General features: G+C 42.3%; 1 protein-coding gene across 3 annotated transcripts in view; it reads left to right on the top strand.

The window, feature by feature from the left end:
* The window catches only part of cnbd1 (cyclic nucleotide binding domain containing 1), a 73,476-nt gene that overhangs the window by 23,997 nt on the left and 26,979 nt on the right, over positions 1–22,500 (top strand). For all 3 annotated transcript variants that reach the window (XM_014157435.3, XM_045702129.2, XM_014157436.2), the window contains one exon: positions 21,114–21,259. In XM_014157435.3, the coding sequence (XP_014012910.1) occupies positions 21,114–21,259 (146 nt within the window). The remainder of the gene's footprint in view (positions 1–21,113; positions 21,260–22,500) is intronic.

Genomic DNA, 22,500 nt, shown 5'->3' with positions numbered 1-22,500 from the left:
GCTCCATCCACCAACGCCACGTTGCACCACAGACTGTCCAGGAGTTGGCGGATGCTTTAGTCCAGGTCTGGCAGGAGATCCCTCAGGAGACCATCCGCCACCTCATCAGGAGCATGCCCAGGCGTTGTAGGGAGGTCATACAGGCACGTGGAGGCCACACACACTACTGAGCCTCATTTTGACTTGTTTTAAGAACATTACATCAAAGTTGGATCAGCCTGTAGTGTGGTTTTCCACTTTAATTTTGAGTGTGAATCCAAATCCAGACCTCCATGGGTTGATAAATTGGATTTCCATTGATTATTTTTGTGTGATTTTGTTGTCAGCACATTCAACTATGTAAAGAAAAAAGTATTTAATAAGATTATTTCTTTCATTCAGATCTAGGATGTGTTGTTTAAGTGTTCCCTTTATTTTTTTGAGCAGTATATATATATACACACATATATATATATGTATGTATGTATGTATGTATGTATGTATGTATGTATGTATGTATGTATGTATGTATGTATGTATGTATGTATGTATGTATGTATGTATGTATGTATGTATGTATGTATTTCTTAATCTTTATGGAGGGTAATAACAGGGTGTCCCACTCCAAGCTAATGGGGATATACAATGCTGTGGGGATCTGTATCAAGGATGCAAACTTGTATGGCTGAATGCTTCAGAGGTATTTATCAGACAATGTGTCTGTGACGACTATCGTGATGTCAATGATTTCTAAAACCACAGGTCCAACCATCACATGCAGCCCAGGCAAATCAAGTCTTCTCAGGGTTTTACTAGAGAACTAAGATATACATTACATTTTTGGGGCTCTTCTCTAGAGTGACTTAATTTGAAGTGTATTCTACTAAAGTAGGCAAAACAACTATATATATATATATATATATATATATATATATATATATATATATATATATATAGAGGACAAGTACATTAGAGGGTCTAGTTTGAGAAACAGACGCCTCACAAGTCCTCAACTTGTAGCTTCATTAAATAGTCCCCTCAAAACACCAGTCTCAACGTCAACAGTGAAGAGGCAACTCCAGGATGTGTATATATATATATATACACTAAAGTTTGGGGTCACTTAGAAATGTCCTTGTTTTTGAAATAAGCTATTTTTTTGCCATTAAAATAACATAAAATTAATTGATCATTAGAAAACCCTTTTGCAATTATGTTAGCACAGCTGAAAACTTGTAAAGAAGCAATAAAACTGGCCTTCTTTAGACTAGTTAAGTATCTGGAGCATCAGCATTTGTGGGTTCGATTTACAGGCTCAAAATGGCTAGAAACAAATAACTTTCTTCTGAAACTCGTCAGTCTATTCTTGTTCTGAGAAATGAAGGCTATTCCATGCGAGAAATTGCCAAGAAACTGAAGATCTCGTACAACGCTGTGTACTACTCCCTTCACAGAACAGCGCAAACTGTCTCTAAACAGAATAGAAAGAGGAGAGGGAGGCCCCGGTGCACAACTGAGCAAGAGGACAAGTACATTAGAGGGTCTAGTTTGAGAAACAGACGCCTCACAAGTCCTCAACTTGCAGCTTCATTAAATAGTCCCCTCAAAACACCAGTCTCAACGTCAACAGTGAAGAGGCAACTCCAGGATGCTGGCCTTCTAGGCAGAGTTGCAAAGAAAAGCCATATCTCAGACTGGCCAATAAAAATAAAAGATTAAGATGGGCTAAAGAACACAGACACTGGACAGAGGAACTCCCGGAGTCGCCTCTTCACTGTTGCCATTGAGACGTTTTTTTTCTAGACCTCAACCCCATTGAAAACCTCTGGAATGTGATCAAAGGGAAGATGGATGGTCTCAAGCCATCAAACAAAACTGAGTTGCTTGAAATTTTGCGCCAGGAGTGGCATAAAGTCACCCAACATCAATGTGAAAGACTGGTGTGGTGGAGAGCATGCCAAGACGCATGAAAGCTGTGATTGAAAATCAGAGCTATTCCACCAAATATTGATATCTGAACTCTTCCTAAGTTCAAACATTTAGTATTATGTTGTTTAAAAATTTACTTATTTTCTTTGCATTATTCTCAGTCTGACAACACTGCACCTTTTTTGTTATTTTGACCAGTTGTCATTTTTTAAAATAAATGCTCTAATTGACAATATTGTCAATTTGGAATTTGGGAGAAATGTTGTCAGTAGTTTATAGAATAAAACAAATATGTTCATTTTACCCAAACCAATACCGATAAATAGTAAAACCAGAGAAACTGATCATTTTGCAGTGGTCTGTTAATTTTTCATTCCAGGGTTTTTCTTTATTTTTACTATTATCTACATTGTAGTATAATAGTGAAGACATCCAAACTATGAAATAACACATATGGAATCATGTAATAACCAAAAAAGTGTTAAACAAATCAAAACAGAGTTTATATTTGAGATTCTTAAAAGTAGCCACCTTTTGCCTTGATGACAGCTTTGCACACTCTTGGCATTCTCTCAACCAGCTTCATGATGTAATGACCTTGAATGCATTTCAATTAACAGGTGTGCCTTGTTAAAAGTTAATTTGTGGAATTTCTTTCCTTTTTAATGTGTTTGAGCCAATCAGTTGTGTTTGTTACAAGGTAGGGGTGTTATACAGAAGATAACCCTATTTGGAAAAATACCAAGTCCATATTACGGCAAGAACAGCTCAAATATGCAAAGAGAAACGACAGTCCATCATTACTTTAAGATATGAAGGTCAATCCGGAAAATGTCAAGAACTTTGTGCAGTCACAAAAACCATCAAGCGCTATGATGAAACTGTCTCTCATGAGGATCGCTACAGGAAAGGAAGACAGAGGGTAAGTTAATTTAGAGTTACCGGCACCTCACAGAGTTCAAGTAACAGACACATCTCAACGTCAACTGTTTAGAAGAGACTGTGACTCAAGCCTTCATGGTCAAATTGCTGCAAAGAAACCACTACTAAAGGACACCAATAAGAAGAAGAGACTTGCTTGGGCCAGGAAACATGAGCAATGGACATTAGACCGGTGACAATCTGTCCTTTGGTCTGATGAGTCCAAATTCCAACCACCGTGTCTTTGTGAGACACAGAGTAGGTGAACGGATGATCTCTGCATATGTGGTTCCCACCGTGAAGCATGGAGGAGGTGTGATGATATGGGGGTACTTTGCTGGTGACACTGTCTGTGATTTATTTAGAATTCAAGGCACACTTAACCAGCATGGCTACCACAGCATTCTGCAGCGATACGCCATCCCATACTACAATTTATACAGCAAGACAATCGGTTCAACAGGTACAGCAAGCTCTAAAAGTAGATTTGGAAAATATCAGGGAGAGGGTTTGTCGGAACAAACTTGTTTTAAACACAAAGTTATGTTGGTCTGTTCCACCTGGAAAAGGCCAACACAGCAATGGATGCAATTAAGTATGGGGAGAGTACAAATTCAGGAAGTGGCAGAAACCAAACTACTGGGAGTGCAGCTAGACAACTGATTATCATGGCCGTCTCAAATAAATCATCTATGTAAAAAAAATATTACAACTGCATGCATGATCAGAAGGATAGCTAAATATTTACCGGAAAAAATTCTTAAGCAAATAACCCAAGCATTAATTGAGAGTCAGGTGAACTCCTGTTCTGTGGTTCGTCTGGGGAACTGCATCAGCAAGTGAAATTAGGAGGCTGCAGATTGAACAGAAAAAAGCAGCAAGGAATGTTTCAAGGTGGAGATATGGTTCTTGTGTTGTAGTCATGCGCAATGCTCTTGGTTGGTCATCAATCGACAAGATAATTGAAAAACACATGCTTATTTTATTCATAATATATACCATTTAAAACAGCCAAACTCTTCACAACAGTATTCAGTTGGTAAAAGACAGACATTCAGTAAATACTTGGAATAGATTGTCCAACATCTATGTGTTATCCAGACAAAAAGAGAAATGGGCGAAGAACATTTCGATTTGGAGCAATAAAGAAATAGAATAATTTATCTGAGCAAACCAGAAACCTCTCAATATATAAATTCAAACAATACTTTAAAACCATTTAAATATAATACATAGGAAAGTTGTGCTGGACTATGGTCGATGAAGAATCAATCTATCTTTTAAGACTGTTAGAGTATTTATCTGGTGAATAGGTCAGTGTATTATGTCTCTTTGTAACAATGTGTTATATGTGAAAATGTGATCGTATAATAAATTGTATTTTAATGTTTAAGGACTTTTGGAAGATTAGTCCAAATCAGGACTAAAAGATATCCAAATCAAATCCCATCTCGTTGGCGCTTAGTGGGACTATCATTTGTTTTTCAACAGGACAGTGACCCAAAACACACCTCCAGGCTATGTAAGGGCTATTTGACCAAGAAGGTGATGGAGTGCTGCATCAGATGACCTGCCCTCCACAATCCACCGGCCTCAACCAAATGAGATGGTTTGGGATGAGTTGGACCGCAGTGTGAAGGAAAAGCAGCCAACAAGTGCTCAGCATATGTGGGAATTCCTTCAAGACTGTTGGAAAAGCATTCCGGGTGACTACCTCATGAAGCTGGTTCTTGAAATTGTACGGCTTGACTGACCTTTGTCTTAAATTAATGGACTGTCGTTTCTCTTTGCTTATTTGAGCTGTTCTTACCATATTATGGACTTGGTCTTTTACCAGATAGGGCTGTCTGTTCCACTGGATTTCATAAGGTGAATGCACCAACTTGTAAGTCGCTCTGGTTAAGAGCGTCTGCTAAATGACGTAAATGTAAAATGTCTTCTGTATACCTTCTACCTTGTCACAAACACAACTGATTGACTACCTCACAAAGGTGGTTGAGAGAATGCCAAGAGTTTGCAAATTTGTCATCAAGGGAAAGAGTGGCTACTTTGAAGAATCTCAAATATAAAATATGTTTTGATTTGTTTAACACTTTTTTTGGTTACTACATGATTCTATATGTGTTATTTCATAGTTTAGATGTCTTCACTATTATTCTACAGTGTAGAAAATAGTAAAAATAAAGAAAAACATTGAATGAGTAGGTGTGTCCAAACTCTTGACTGGTACTATATATACAGTGCATTCTGAAAGTATTCAGACCCCTTTTCCACGTTTTGTTACGTTAGTCTTATTCTAAATTTGTATTAAATACAAAAAAAAAATCCTCATCAATCTACACACAATACACCATAATGACAAAGCGAAAACAGGGTTTAGAAAATTTTGCCTTACTACGTAAGTATTTCCAATCCTTTGCTATGAGACTTGAAATTGAGCTCAAGTGCATCCTGTTTCCATTGATCATCCTTGAGATATTTCTACAACTTGATTGGAATCCACCTGTGGTAAATTCAATTGATTGGACCTGATTTGGAAAGGCAGACACCTGCCTATATAATGTCCCACAGTGCATGTCATGGCAAAAACCAAGCCATGAGGTCGAAGGAATTGTCCGTAGAACTCCAAGACAGGATTGTGTCGAGGCACAGATCTGGGTAAAGGTACAACAGCAATGTATGCAGCATTGAAGGTCCCCAAGAACACAGTGGCCTCCATCATTCTTAAAGGGAAGAAGTTTGGAACCACCAAGACTCTTCCTAGAGCTGGCCGCCCGGCCAAACTGAGTAATCGGGGGAGTAGGGCCTTGGTCAGGGAGGTGACCAAGAACCTGATGGTCACTCTGACAGAGCTCCAGAGTTCCTCTGTTGAGATGGGAGAACCTTCCAGAAGGACAACCATCTTTGCAGCACTCCACCAATCAGGCCTGATGAAACCAAGATTTCACTTTTTGGCCTGAATGCCAAGCATCACGCCTGGAGTAAACCTGGCACGATCCCTACGGTGAAGCATGGTGGTGGCAGCAGCATGGAGGGTGGCAGCATCATGCTGTGGGAATGTTTTTCAGCAGCAGGCACTGGGAGATTAGTCAGGATCGAGGGAAAGATGAACGGAGCAAAGTACAGAGAGATCCTTGATGAAAACCTGCTCCAGAACGATTCCATCGGGACAATGACCCTAAGCACACAGCCAAGATAAAGCAGGAGTGGCTTCGGGACAAGTATCTGAATGTCCTTGAGTGGCCTAGCCAGAGCCCAGACTATGTATATGTGATATTTCAGTTATATATCTTGAATACATTTGCAAAAATGTCTAAAACCCTGTTTTTGCTTTGTCATTATGGGGTATTATTCTAATACATTTTAGAATAAGGCTGTAATGTAACAAAATGTGAAAAAGTCAAGGGGTCTGAATACTTTCCGAATGCACTGTATATATTGAGAATATCATTGCAAAGAATATTTAAAAGATTGATTGTGGCCCAAGAACTGTAGGCAGCAGGCTTGTGTTTATGGGTGGGACCGCATGATGCCTATGCCTCATGAGTAAATGGCTTAACCATTATGTCTGTTTAACATCCAGATCCTAATGTGGTTTGTCCGCAAAATTAATCAAAGCTGACGACTGCAACATGTTTTATACAGTACAGTCAGTGTGTGTGTACCAAATACTACCCTTTTCCTTATTTATTGCACGTGTTTTGACTATGGCTCTGGTCAAAAGTAGTGCACTATATAGGCAATGGTGTGCCATTTGGGATGCATAAGTGTCATTTACATTGCAAATACTGAGCAGATGGATTGGATGTAGTGGGAAGGTTTGACGCCAGCAGTCTAACGATGCGTCATCTCATGCAGCAGACCCCATGTCGATATTTCACTCTGTGAGATCTAGCATGGCTACAGAACAGTAGTGTGCCATGTGTGGTGTTATGGATGACCAGGCTGTTGTATGCAGTAGTCATAAGGATTCACCACATGTGTTTAGAGTAACAGAGTGAGAAGTGGTCATTTATAGCTCAGTTGGTAGAGCATGGCGCTTGTAACACCAGGGTAGTGAGTTCGATTCCCGGGACCACCCAAATGTAAAATGTATACACGATAAAGGTGGCATATAAATGGCATATATTATATTATTGGGTGGGTGCATTTGTGCCTGCATGTGTGGTGCCAAGCCAACACTATGCTTGCCTCCGCATGAATTATTAAGTGATTACTTCTACTGGCCCTGTGCATCACTCTCTGGTATTAGACAGGTGCCTGGACCACACTCCCACCACCACTGGTGATAAAACCATCTCCCATCCATAACTACAGTGTAGGAAAAGACTTGAAATACCCTGTCCCTGTAGATTACTCTCTGCTCTTTTTTTCCACCCAATCTGTCTGACAATCCGCCGGCCACGAAAAAAGACTTAGGAACATAAATATCAAGCAGGCGTCCATCTTGTTGTGGAAACATCAACACAGGCGAGGGGAGTTGTTGGAGAGAAACGGAAACCTTCCTGTCCGGTCTGTCTGGTGTGTGAGAGTGAGTCACCCTATGGTAAATGTATTTTCCTGACACAGTGGAAGGTCAAAGGAGGTAGAGCGTCATTTCAGATTGCAAGTGCGGGAACTCTTCACCAGCTGTCTGTCTATGGAGAGACTAGTCACTACACCATCCAGCTATGTGAGAAGAGAAGGGAGTACATTAGGTTGTGGAAAAAAGTAGGGGGAGAAGTCAAACTGGAGACAGACAGGTCTGGGATGGCTGGCCACGTTGAGATGGATTGTTGGACCTGTCTCTCTGAGTTTCCATTTAATAAATAATCCTTAAGTCTATTGATGTACCCGTGCGCCAATCAATGTAACATAATAAAGAAATCCCCATCAGAATCAGTCAGTTTAAGCTAGAGATATCTGTTTTTTGCATGGGCTGCGTCTCAATCCACAGCATCCGCTTATGTCGGCCTTCCGCATCTGCGGTGGAAGGCGGCTGAGCTACAGGACTTGTCTGAAGTTGGTACCACCGATGTGCCAACTTCTGTCTGTAGGGTCCGAACCGTTTGGGCTACAAACTAATATGAGCTTTCGTATATCTCCTAGATTTAGGACAGACACTTCAAAACCTTATTCCTTATGATTTATGTTTTGACTGTCTGTTTTACCATTTATTAATGTATTATTCAATGTGTTTCTATGGGCTATATTAGTAAAGGCCAAATTCATTATTTTATCAAATACACTACAACAAAAGTATGTGGACACCTGCTCGTCAAAACATCTCATTCCAAAATCATGGGCATTAATATGGAGTTGGTCCCCCTTTGCTACTATACTATAACACCATCCAATCTTCTGGGAAGGCTTTCCACTAGATGTTGGAACATTGCTGGGGGGACTTGCTTCCATTCAGCCACAAGAGCATTAGTGAGGTAGGGCAATGATGTTGGGCGATTAGGCCTGGCTCGCAGTCGGCGTTCCAATTCATCCCAAAGGTGTTTGATGCGGTTAGGGTCAGGCCTGTGTGCAGGCCAGTCAAGTTCTTCCACACCTATCTTGACAAACCATTTCTGTACGGACCTCGCTTTGTGTACGGGGGCATTGTCATACCGAAACAGGAAAGGGCCTTCCCCAAACTGTTGCCACAATGTTGGAAGCACAGAATCATCTGGAATGTGATTGTGTGCTGTAGCGTTAAGATTTCCCTTCACTGGAACTAAGGGGCCTAGCCCGAACCATGAAAAACTGTCCCAGACCATTATTCCTCCTCCATCAGTCTTTACAGTTGGCACTATGCATTGGGGCAGGTAGCGTTCTCCTGGCATCCGCCAAACCTAGATCCGTCTGTCGGACTGCCAGATGGTGAAGCATGATTCATCACTCTAGTGATTTATACATCTGTCAGCAACTGGTGTAACTGAAATAGCCGAATCCACAAATTTGAAAGGGTGTCCACCTACTTTTGTTTATAAAGTGTACTTTTTATAACTACAGTGGTCCTAAAATTCTAAATGAAATAGCTAAATGATCCATTGTATGACCATCTTTAAACAATTTCATATGTCAGCTTAGTAGAACCCTCAACCCACCAAATTCTTAGACTTTTAGAGGTTTTTACCCCAGTCAGCAGATAACACAAACAGCCAGAGGTCTCAGTCCCTCCTGTCCCCAAGCTAAACAGAAGAACTCTGATGTTGCGTCTCGTCGGTGTGAGTGTCGATGCCGTAATGTTACTGTATGATCAAGATTAAGATCAGTTATGGATATTGCTGAAATGTAAAGACTGAGCAACAGCCACTCTTGCCATACCTACTGGGCTCTGCAATGGAACGCTCAAGTGCTTTGTTGAAGCTGTGTTATTGCAGTCCACTCATATCAGCAGGACACGTATCTGATTGGCGTTTTTAGTAGAGGGGGGTTAAGCAATATTTTTGGAGAGTATACAATCTGTCCTTTTCGGTCTGTCACTTATTGCAAAATATCTCTATTTCTGCATTCGTTGTTGTAAGGTGCCCAGTTTTATTTCTACTCCCTCTCTCCCAGCTGACTGCAGTCCAGAAAACCATCCCCCAGATTTGATGACACACACATTGGCCTGGGAATCTGATTTAAACTGAGTTATAATAGTTTTCTAATCTGTGTTTTTTTTTGTCGTTGTCAAGACTCTTTCTGGCACACAGAGGCACATGACCTCAGATCCAGCTGTCTGCCCTGGCCCAGTCAGTTCCATCTCTCTCTCTCTCTGACAGCTGCTGTTGGGTTGGGTTTGGGGGGAAACCCACAAAAAAGGATGACTATCTTCCTCTTCTAAATGCCCTGCCCCCCCCTTTCTTTCCCCCTGGAATGTAAACAATAACAGGAGACAGGGTATTTAATCATGTCCAGTGTTAGATGGCTTGGCTGGCTGGCGGGATGCTCTCCAAACTGGGTGATGGTGGACAATTAACCTCTATCTCCACTGCCACGGCTACCCTGCCAAGGCCTAGCTAGCTGGTGTCTGTGGTTCCAGCCATACTGCTGAGCTTTAGCAGGACTATCAGTGGCTGATGCAATACAGAACATTTCTTAATGATATGATATTACCTTGATGAAAGTGGTTCACTTGTGACTATGACGATTTCTGTGTCTGGCTCATTTTAGAGTCTATGTGTTAGGGCTGTAACAGTTCACCAAACCCGCGGTTTTGGGGTCATAGTTCGGTTTCGGTACAGCAGGAAAGTTAAATTCCGACAGTTACTGTAGTTAATGTTTGTAAAGAAAATACAAAGCGTTGGTGTTTCTAATTCCATATATGATCATGAGTCCTATAATACCTGATGAGAGCACAATCAGGAATCCTAACACTTTGTATTTTCTATAACAAATGAAAACACACGATTACTCAACACTAAAATAAAGTGCAATATGCGCCTGATATCAATATGTACAGTTGAAGTCGGAAGTTTACATACACCTTAGCCAAATACATTTAAACTCAGTTTTTCACAATTCCTGACATTTAATCCTAGTAAAAATTCCATGTCTTAGGTCAGTTAGGATCACCACTTTATTTTAAGAATGTGAAATGTCATAATAATAGTAGAGTGATTTATTTCAGCTTTTATATCTTTTATCACATTCCCAGTGGGTCAGAAGTTTACATACACTCAATTAGTATTTGGTAGCATTGTCTTTAAATTGTTTAACTTGGGTCAAACGTTTCGGGTAGCCTTCCACAAGCTTCCCACAATAAGTTGGGTGAATTTTGTCCCATTCCTTCTGACAGAGCTGGTGTAACTGAGTCAGCTGGTGTAACTGAGTCAGCTGGTGTAACTGAGTCCTCCTTTCTCGCACACGCTTTTTCAGTTCTGCCCACAAATTTTCTAAAGGACTGAGGTCAGGGCCTTATGATGGCCACTCCAATACCTTGACTTTGTTGTCCTTAAGCCATTTTGCCACAACTTTGGAAGTGTGTTTGGGGTCATTGTCCATTTGGAAGACCCATTTGCAAGCAAGTTTTAACTTCCTGACTGATGTCTTGAGATGTTGCTTCAATATATCCACATAATTTTCCTCCCTCATGATGCCATCTATTTTGTGAAGTGCACCAGTCCCTCCTGCAGCAAAGCACCCCCACAACATGATGCTGCCACCCCTGTGCTCCACGGTTGGGATGGTGTTCTTCGGCTTGCAAGCCTCACCCTTTTTCCTCCAAATATAACGATGGGCATTGTGGCCAAACAGTTCTATCACACCAGAGGACATTTCTCCAAAAAGTAAGATCTTTGATTACGTCTCCGTAATCTAGCATGGGTAGGATGGTCCTCTGAATCAGGGTTAGTTTGACAGCTTTGGTGAAAGAGGAGCGATTACGCTCTTGTAATTTCTTTGGCCCGGTCAGAATCAACTGTGAAGGGTTGCTTGAATGCAGAGGGGAGACGAAGTTGTTGTTGTTTTTTTGCCTTTCGGTCCTGCTCCGGTGGTAGGAATACTGGGTCGACGTCGGGTACGTAGGGTATTCTCGTTGAGCAGTGGCGACATGCTCTCTCTGTCCATTGCCATTGTAATCTACTGGGAAGACAAAATGTAGCCAAACTGAAGATTTAAACGATGGAGAATTCTCCTGGTTTATCGACCCCACCACTCGCCATCGTACAGAACTAGTTCTTGGCTCTAGTTGTTTTAACGGAAATAGCCTGAATAGCCTTTCACCTCAAATTTACTCGACAAGGATGTCCAATTCCTCCCCCAGCCTATTGTTTTCATTTTTTCTTTATTTCTGTAGTCATTCGAGTTTACAGTGTGGACCAAATAGTGGTCCCCGGTACGAATGCATGTACCGTTACACCCCTACTATGTGTAAAGGATGTCACGCTGCTTGCTTAGCGAGTAACGCTTCCCCCTGATTCAGCTCATACAGAGACTCGGGACCTTTGCCTTGCAAACGCACGTGACTGCCCTCATGAAGTTTTCCAACCCATCAGGCCATTGGAAAAAGCAATTTATAATTGCGTAAGGGGCAACACTCACTGAGGAGTGAGTTTCAGAGATCCCTGTCTGCTACATTCACACCCCAAACTCACTCCACAGCGACCCCAGCGGTTGAGTTGAGCGCAAGTGCAGATCCGGGTCACGACACCATTGTAAAGGATAATTGTGCAAGGGGCGGCACTTCAGGCTGAGGAGTGAGTTGGACAGATCCCCATCTGCTACAAATGTGTGTGAACATTAATACAGTATATGTGATCTATATGTGTTCACAAAGGCTCTTTGTTTTTCCCTTTACACAGTGGCAGAAAGGTTCAAGGCTCTCTTGTCTTCTCCCCTCCACCCAAAGATTGATTGGCTCCCTTGCTCTGCACAGGCCGCAGGCATCAGCCATCTCTGATAAAGGTCTAAACTGCTGTATAACACAAATCTTATCACTGTGGTCCCCAAGACATTGCCTTTCTACGTCCCCTCTCCTATGGGAAGTGTATTGTGTGAGTGCTCAGTCAAAGACAAGGGTATCCAATTCCCCCCCTATAATTTTCTTTCCCATTTTTGGAAAAAGTGCAGTTGAAAAGATTAAAAGAAGAAAAGAAACAGAGACAGAGGCCATCGGAGCTGTGATTTGAGTCTTCCTGATTAAATTGATTACCTCGAAGGTCCCCCCTAGCCCCCCCCCCCCCGTTATCTTCAAAGTGGACTTTGAATTTGAATTAAGATGGCTAGCCTAGCCAGCTTTTTTTTATTTTTTTGCCCCGGCCGGCCATCGGAAGAAAAGTGCCTTGTGGCTCTAACTTCCAGACAGATAGCTCTTATCAAGCTCTTCTCTCCCTGTGATTTATGTCACTGGCTGGGTCCGCTTTAGGGGCAATTTTCCCCCAGTGTCCTTTGGTGATAGGTGAGAGGAAAGGAAGGTATTTGGTGGGGCGATAAGATGGTGATGGAGCGGCCGGAGCAGGCTGTAGGAGGCTGTAGATAAGGCTGATTACAGTTATTTGTGAGAAGAAAAAAAGCCTTCGCTGCCTCTCCTCTCCTAAAAGCAAGGGTCCAGTGTTGAAACCGATCTGATAGGACGTTCGTCTTGTCTAAAGGCTCTCGATGGTGATGACACTTTAAAAGCCTGTAAGCCAAGGAGAGTGCAGGCCAGGGTGTCTTCTCTCCTGAGCTTCCTGAACTTTGGTAATAACGTTTGTCCTGATAAGACCTTGTAGACCAGCCATACTCAACTGTCGGACAGCAAGTTGAATGCTCTGTTGGGCTTTCAACTTGCTGCAGTTGATGATTGTAGTAGCAGAATGCACAAGGTGGAATTTCAACATTTGGAAGTGCATGGGCAGTTTTCCTCTTATGTCATTCACTGACAGACCCTCAAGCTATTTATAACCTGTCAGACATGTCCAGTTAATCAATTACTAGCCCATGTTAGCCATATAGCTGGTTAGTCTAATTTACATATCTAATTCTAGTAGTTAATATGTCTACATTTACGTGCCCAGGGACTCGACCACCAGGGGTCCCTCATTTGATTTTGGTGAATCACTTAGGTATGATTTGAACACACATAAGGGAACACATTTTTTTGTAGAATTGCAGGAAATCTGCAAACATTTCTGTCCTCCAACAAGAGGGGTTTGAACAGTTTGGGGGCGCATGGGTTGCGAGGTTGGGGTTTGTTACTACACTGAAAAATGACAATATCCATCCGGACCTTTGCCACTTAGGAAATTTGTGTGACCGTACATTCTCAATGTAGTTGAGTACCTCTGTTGTAGACGATTTGTGTTTTTTTATTTTAATTTAGTATAAAGCGTGAGAAAATTAGAAATGTGCTGCTTAGTAGGGCTGTGACGGTCATGGAATTTTGGATGACAGTAATTGGCCAGCGAAATGACTGCGGTCACCGTAATAACCGTTCGAATGGCATTTTTTGTTTGTTTTTTTTACCCATATTTTCTCCTCTTTTCCACTCCTGATTGCATGTGCTGCAATAGAAATATAATGAATAGAACGGTCATTCCCATTCAAGTCAATGATGGCATAATGGGTGGACTGGCGGTCATTGCGAGTGTACCCTGTAGGAAAGTAGGAAGTAAAATATGAGCTAAAAAATGTGCTGTGATTTGTTGATTCAACTCAATTGACATGACAAGAAATACATTCCACTGAATGAGCCACATCAGTTAACATCATTTGAATGAAAATTCTACATCATCATGGAAATTATTGCATCACAATATCAGGCAGCCATTGCGAGTGTACCCATGAGTTTACCAGTAAAATTGCCAAGGTTAGAGGTTCCAAACCTGTTCTATTCATTCTATTTCTGTGTGCTGCTGCTGCATTTGTTTCAGCAAGGAGCAAAGTTTCATCACATTGTTAAGAGTCCATGTAACTACCAACACGGCAGTAACATTGTTGTTTTATTTGAACAACAATGAATGTGTGCTTTAGATTCGGCTTGATCCAATGCTTGACTCAAATGCTAGATAGATTGAAAAAAGAGAATGCGAGTCAGGAGTGGAGCAGGCGGATGGACTGTGTCAGCATCCCTCCAGGCCTGAGCTAAACTGAGCTGAGCATCTCTCTCCCTCTCAATCCCCCATGCTGTTCTCTGAGCCACAAACCCTCTGGTGTGTCCTCTACAGGATCTCTTCTCTCAGCTCCTCTAAGCATCACGGTTAGTACAGCGTAGCCAGCAGCCCCCTTCGGCGCACACACACACACACACACACACACACACACACACACACACACACACACACACACACACACACACACACACACACACACAGCCTCAGCCCCGCAAATGAATCTGCCACTCTGTTTACACAACCACCACTTTCTGTCTGCTCAGCTCCTCACTGTGTGTTTGTGAGAGAGAGCGGGAAAAATACATGGGGAGAAAGAACCTTGTGTTTGTGTGTTAGAGGCTACACATTTTTCACGTTTGCAGAAATGACTTATTCACACAAATGAGTCTTTCCCTGTCCTTCCAATGATAAACCTTCATCCAGTTAATTAGAAACTTATGGAAAGGGATTAGCGATAGCAATTACTATTATCATTGGGGAATTTATGATTAATGCCAGCGTATGGAAATGTCAACTGGAAGTCTTGGAATTGGTGGTGTAAAAATGTTTACATTACCAAAGTGATCCTCATAGTTCAACCTTTTGATTATACATGTATCTTATAAGCTACTACGTTGTAAATCAAGTTAACTGTTTAATTAATCGATTTTTCCTGAATATGACTGAGGACCATTGCAATTTAAGGGACTGATGTTTTATTTTTTTTAGAAGGGATTAAGTTGAAAGGAAAAAATGACTGATGTAATGTCTATACTGTAAACATGTAGTAAATGTAGCCCTAGGATTTCCAAGGACATCACTACAAGCTAACAATTAAGATATGTAATCAGATGCTGTGGGATGCTCTAATAGGAATTATCTGGATAATTGTGTGGAAGGAAGGCAGTGGTATACACATTTCAAACACCAAAGCATTCCAACGTCCAACTTCAGATGTGTCTGATGATGCAGCGTCAAGCAAGCAGGAAGTGCATAACTCTGGGTCAAAGGTCATGTTGGGGGCACGGGAAGGGTACCAGGAAGTGAGAAGGCAGGGTGGAGGGGTGCTATATGTACTCTCAATGGCTGATGTGGAAGAGAGGGTAACATTTTTACAGGTGTGGTCAAATATATTGGCACTCTTGCAATGGAGCAGAATGTTCTGTTTTTTCTTTTCATAACTGGTTGAATGGCTATTTTTACCCTGTAGGCACCTGCAACTTACCAGAAGTGAAATTGCACAGTAAATGAGAATCATTGCCAACAACAAAATTATTTTTAATAATTTAGTCAAGGCCATTGTTTGACTTTGACATTTCTCTATTTCAGTGGTTTCAATTTCAACTTATTTTAAAAGAAAAAGTGAATCTTACAAGGTTGCCAATATATTTGACCACATCTGTATGCCAGTAGTTTTCAAGTCTCAGACAAGGCTAGTCATCACACAAGTGTAGATCACTGAACCACTTCCACCTACACAGACACTAGGTCACCCCGTCTATAGGCCTGTTGTAAAGACAGTTAATGAGGTTGAATGTAGCGCTGCACCGCTTCGACATGCAAAGCGTAATTTGCTTGCAAGTCTCTCTCCTTTCTCCCGATGACAGAATAGATAGTACCCCTACCCCGCCCATATTAATTTATATTTTTCCCCTGCACAGCTGCTATAGCAATCATTATATGGTAAGGAAATGGAATACAGATGCCCATAGTCCCTTGATATTTCCGATGGGCTTAGTGTATACTGAGTGTACGCTGTACAGTGTGTGCATATGCATTGATTTAGATGTGATGTGTTTAGAATTATTAGCTCGTCGCTGCTGAACCTTGAAATAGCCTGCTGCGATATTAACCAGAGCTCAGCATAAGTCACGCGTTACTATCAAAGAGGATACTCCCTCGGGATGCTGGGTGGGTTACACCACTGACTTTATTACTCCCGTATAGGGAAAAGTTGTCGCAGTATCATGTACACATTTAAAAGGAACTTTAAAAGGACAAGAACAATGAATTCCCAGTGACAAATTTAGAACAATTTCTATACAGTTTGAAAGCTTAAAGCAGCAATCTGCAGTTTCAAACAATAACAAAGCCATCACCCGCCTCTGTTTTGGTAAAAAGCTGAGGAACGGGGCTGGAAAATTGTAACCACTCTCAAATGCATAGACGGCTATGGATACAAGGACTTGCCATCCATGATTTTAAAATGATAGTTTTAACTATGTTTTGAGGCTATATACAGTGTTCGTTTAGATGTATATTGTTTGCAAACATTAGAATAAAATAAGCTTATATTTTGGGTTCTGATAGAGAACGACAGTTGACGTAAGCTCATGAAGCATGTATAAAAGTTATATTCTTCAAGAATCAATGGGTATATGTCGTGTGTCAATCGCAGATTGCCCCTTTTTAATGGATGGATAAGGAGATGACCCCGGACCGTTAGGACAGATATGGCGCGAATGATTGTCTAGTCCCGTTTTACATGCAAGCAGGTGACTGGCTGGCTTGTCACGTTTTGTCTTTTTTAAGCTCTAAAGGGACCTAATTCAGATCTTAGACGTGTTCTATAACTGTCGTGAAGATGAGTGTTTTAAGAACTTAACTGATAATAATAATAATCTCACATTGTTATAGTTCCGGTATGGCTAGAGATGAGTGACTGGTGTCAGCAGTCTCCGTCTGAATGTGTGCGATCTTCAATCACCGTATTGATACTTTTGTGCATTGGCCGTTCAATAGGTTGTGTGTTTCTCCATAGTTCAGACAGTCTGACTCGATGTATATGTGAACCATGGTAGGGAGACACCACAATAGCACCCATCTTAACATTGCCTTCTGGAGAGTGAGGGTAAGTCGCTTGCTTCCCGGTCTCCTCTCTCAAAGCGGTCCGTCTCAGTTGTGATTGACTTGAATCTGAGATGAGGGAACAGTTTCTTTTGTCTTTTTACCAGCTGCTCTCCTATGCACCCTCATGCCGTCTCTCTCTGACCACAATATTTAAACATTTAAAAAAAAAAAAAAAACATTTTTATTTAACCTGTATTTAACTAGGCAAGTCAGTTAAGAACAAAACAAATTCTTATTTACAATGTTGGCCTACCAGGGGAATAATGGGTTAACTGCCTTGTTTGGTGGCAGAACGACAGATTTTTATCTTGTCAGCTCGGGGATTCGATCCAGCAACCTTTCGGTTACAGGCCCAACACTCTAACCACTAGGCTACCTTGAAAAAGTATTCATCCTACTTGGCGTTTTTCCTATTTTGTTGAATTACAACCTGTAATTTAAATGTATTTTTATTTGGATGTCATGTAATGGACATACACAAAATAGTCCAAATTGGTGAAGTGAAATGAAAATAATTACTTCAAAAAGAAAGGAGGACCAAGGCAGTCTTCATATAATTAATTAAAATGCCTTTATTTGTATGGCATGTTCAATAGACACAAAGTGTTAAAAATCCGACGCATTTCGGCTGCATGGCCTTCGTCAGGGAGTACAAAGAAATAATACAATGTCCTCCTTTGAACAGCTTTTCCAATTAGCCCTAATAGCCCTAAAACTTTGTTTCTATTGAACATGCCATACAAATAAAGGAATTGTAATTAATTATATGAAGAGTGCCTTGGTCCTCCTTTCTTTTTGATGACCAATTCACCCCTTTTACCAATGAGCACCTTCTGTGTACCAAAATTGACTATTGTGTACCTTAGTAGCGCTTCCCTTCCTCTTCTTTCTACTAGAAAAAAATTACTTATTTAAAAAAATTATTTAAAAAAAAAAAATGTAAAAGTGGTGCGTGCATATGTATTCACCCCCTTTTGCTATGAAGTCCCTAAATCTAGATTTGGTTGCAACCAATTACCTTCAGAAGTCACATAATTTAATAAAGTCCACCTGTGTGCAATCTAAGTGTCAGATGATCTGTCACATGATCTCAGTATATAGAGTCTGCAACACCAAGGGGCACCATGAAGACCAAGGAGCTCTCTAAACAGGTCAGGGACAAAGTTGTGGAGAAGAACAGATCCGGGTTAGGTTATAAAAAAATATCTGAAACTTTGAACATGCCACGGGGCACCATTAAACCCATTATAAATTTTTTTAAAGAATATGGCAGCACAACAAACCTGCCAAGAGAGGGCCGACCACCAAAACTCATGGACCAGGCATGGAGGGCATAAATCAGAGAGGCAACAAAGAGACCAAAGATAACCCTGAAGGAGCTGCATAGCTCCACAACGGAGATTGGAGTATCTGTCCATAGGACCACTTAAAGCCGTACACTCCACAGAGCTGGGCTTTACAGAAGAGTGGCCAGAAAAAAAGCCATTGCTTAAAGAACAAAATAAGCAAACACGTTTGGTGTTTGCCAAAAGGCATGTGGGAGACTCCCCAAACATATGGAAGAAGGTACTCTGGTCAGATGAGACTAAAATTGAGCTTTCTGTCCATCAAGGAAAATGCTATGTGTGGCGCAAACCCAACACATCTCATCACCCCGAGAACACAGTGAAGCATGGTGGTGGCAGCATCATGCTGTGGGGATGTTTTTCATCAGCAGGGACTGGGAAACTGGTAAGAATTGAAGGAATGATGGATGGCGCTAAATACAGGGAAATTCTTGAGGGAAACCTGTTTCAGTCTTCCAGAGATTTGAGACTGGGACGGAGGTTCACCTTCCAGCAGGACAATGACCCTAAGCATACCGCTAAAGCAACACTCGAGTGGTTTAAGGGGAAACATTTAAATGTCTTGGAATGGCCTAGTCAAAGCCCAGACCTCAATCCAATTTGAGAATCTGTGGTATGACTTAAAGATTGCTGTACACCAGCGGAACCCATCCAACTTGAAAGAAGCTGGAGAAGTTTTGCCTTGAAGAATGAGCAAAAATCCCAGTGGCTAGACTGTTACGTGACCTAAACTGGGACATGATTAACACCCCGGCCGCCCTACAATCTAAGCTAGGTGCCCTCAATCTCACACAATTTATCAAGGAACCTAACAGGTACAACCCTAAATCCGTAACCATGGGCACCCTCTTAGATATCATCCTGACCAACTTGCCCTCTAAATACACCTCTGCTGTCTTCAACCAGGATCTCAGCGATCACTGCCTCATTGCCTGTGTGCGTAATGGGTACGCAGTCAAACGACCACCCCTCGTCACTGTCAAACGCTCTATAAAACACTTCAGCGAGCAGGCCTTTCTAATTGACCTGGCCCGGTATCCTGAAAGGATATTGACCTCATCCCGTCAGTAGAGGATGCCTGGTTGCTCTTCAAAAGTGCTTTCCTCTCCATCTTAAATAAGCATGCCCCATTATTTTTTTTTAACTAAGAACAGATATAGCCCTTGACTGCCCTTGACCAGCACAAAAACATCCTGTGGCGTTCTGCATTAGCATCGAATAGCCCCTGCGATATGCAACTTTTCAGCGAAGTCAGGAACCAATATACTCAGTCAGTTAGGAAAGCTAAGGCTAGCTTTTTCAAACAGAAATTTGCTTCCTGTAGCACTAATTCCCCAAAAATGTGGGACACTGTAAAGCCTATGCAGAATAAGAGCACCTCCTCCCAGCTGCCCACTGCACTGAGGATAGGAAACACTGTCACCACCGATAAATCTACGATAATCGATCTTTTCAATAAGCGTTTTTCTACGGCTGGCCATGCTTTCCACCTGGCTACCCCTACCCCGGCCAACATCAACTCAGCAAACTGGATGTAGTCTATCACAGTGCCATCCGTTTTGTCACCAAAGCCCCATATTCTACCCAGCACTGCGACTTGTATGCTCTCATTGGCTGGCCCTCACTACATTTCCATCGCCAAACCCGCTGGCTCCAGGTCATCTATAAGTCTTTGCCTTGTAAAGCCCCTCTTTAGCTCAGCTCACTGGTCACCATAGCAACACCCACCCATACGACGCGCTCCAGCAGGTATATTTCCCTGGTCATCCCCAAAGCCAACACTTTTCTTTGGCCGCCTTTCCTTCCAGTTCTCTGCTGCCAGTGACTGGAACGAATTGCAAAAATCTCTGACGCTGGAGTCTTATATCTCCCTCTCTAACTTTAAGCATCAGCTGTCAGAGTATCTGCACATCTATCACTCCAGTATTAATGCTAAATTGTAATTATTTAGCCTCTATGGCCTATTTATTGCCTACCTCCCTACTCTTCTACATTTGCACACACTGTACATAGATTTTTATTTTGTGTTATTGACTGTACGTTTGTTTGTGTAACTCTGTGTTGTTCTTTTTGTCACACTGCATTGCTTTATCTTGGCCAGGTCGCAGTTGTAAATGAGAACTTGTTCTCAACTGGCCTACCTGGTTAAATAAAGGTGAAATAAAAATCAATTTTAATTCTTGGTTGTAAGGCAACAAAATAGGAAAAATGCCAAGGGGGGGTGAATACTTTCGCAAGCCACTGTATACACACACACACACACACACGTACACACACTCACACATACACCAGGCAGTTTTAAGGGGTCGTTTGATTGATAGTTCTAACATTTTCTGGGCTCAGACGTACTGACACGTCTGCATCCTAATTGCCGGTCATCATCATCTCTCCAAATTAGTAGAGAAATACCCAGCGATCATCGTCAATTAATGTGCATATCCGTGCTCCCATGCACACGCAAAAATACACTGTGTGTGGCCATTTTTTAAGAGTATTGAAAAATGTTGTGTTTTCTCTCTCTCTCTCTCTCTCTCTCTCTCTCTTTCTGTGTGTGTGTGTGTGTTAGCCCTATAGAGCGGTCCCAGTTAGAGCACCATTCTATCCATAAGATGCTGAAGGTGTTCCCGTGTCTGACAGCCCAGCTCTCCAGACATGAGTTACAGCAGATCAGCACCATCGCCATCATAGAGACCTGGGATAGGGCACAGATCAGTGAGTCCCACACACACACCATATTCTTCTTGCATTGTAAACTTAAACATGCTCTAGCATAGCATTGGCAATATACACTGCTCAAAAAAATAAAGGGAACACTTAAACAACACAATGTAACTCCAAGTCAATCACACTTCTGTGAAATCAAACTGTCCACTTAGGAAGCAACACTGATTGACAATAAATTTCACATGCTGTTGTGCAAGTGGAATAGACAACAGGTGGAAATTATAGGCAATTAGCAAGACACCCCCAATAAAGGAGTGGTTCTGCAGGTGGGGACCACAGACCACTTCTCAGTTCCTATGCTTCCTGGCTGATGTTTTGGTCACTTTTGAATGCTGGCGGTGCTTTCACTCTAGTGGTAGCATGAGACGGAGTCTACAACCCACACAAGTGGCTCAGGTAGTGCAGCTCATCCTGGATGGCACATCAATGCGAGCTGTGGCAAGAAGGTTTGCTGTGTCTGTCAGCGTAGTGTCCAGAGCATGGAGGCGCTACCAGGAGACAGGCCAGTACATCAGGAGATGTGGAGGAGGCCGTAGGGGGGCAACAACCCAGCAGCAGGACCGCTACCTCCGCCTTTGTGCAAGGAGGAGCAGGAGGAGCACTGCCAGAGCCCTGCAAAATGACCTCCAGCAGGCCACAAATGTGCATGTGTCTGCTCAAACGGTCAGAAACAGACTCCATGAGGGTGGTATGAGGGCCCGACGTTCACAGGTGGGGGTTGTGCTTACAGCCCAACACCGTGCAGGACGTTTGGCATTTGCCAGAGAACACCAAGATTGGCAAATTCGCCACTGGCGCCCTGTGCTCTTCACAAATGAAAGCAGGTTCACACTGAGCATGTGACAGACGTGACAGAGTCTGGAGACACCGTGGAGAACGTTCTGCTGCCTGCAACATCCTCCAGCATGACCGGTTTGACAGTGGGTCAGTCATGGTGTGAGCAGGCATTTCTTTGGGGGGCCGCACAGCCCTCCATGTGCTCGCCAGAGGTAGCCTGACTGCCATTAGGTACCGAGATGAGATCCTCAGACCCCTTGTGAGACCATATGCTGGTGCGGTTGGCCCTGGGTTCCTCCTAATGCAAGACAATGCTAGACCTCATGTGGCTGGAGTGTGTCAGCAGTTCCTGCAAGAGGAAGGCATTGATGCTATGGACTGGCCCGCACGTTCCCCAGACCTGAATCCAGTTGAGCACATCTGGGACATCATGTCTCACTCCATCCACCAAC

This window comes from Salmo salar, chromosome 19 (assembly GCF_965601325.2).
Source record: "Salmo salar chromosome 19, fSalSal1, whole genome shotgun sequence".
NCBI lineage: Eukaryota > Metazoa > Chordata > Actinopteri > Salmoniformes > Salmonidae > Salmo > Salmo salar.
The sequence above is the reverse complement of the archived record's forward strand: the minus strand, read 5'-3'. Positions and strand labels throughout refer to the sequence as shown.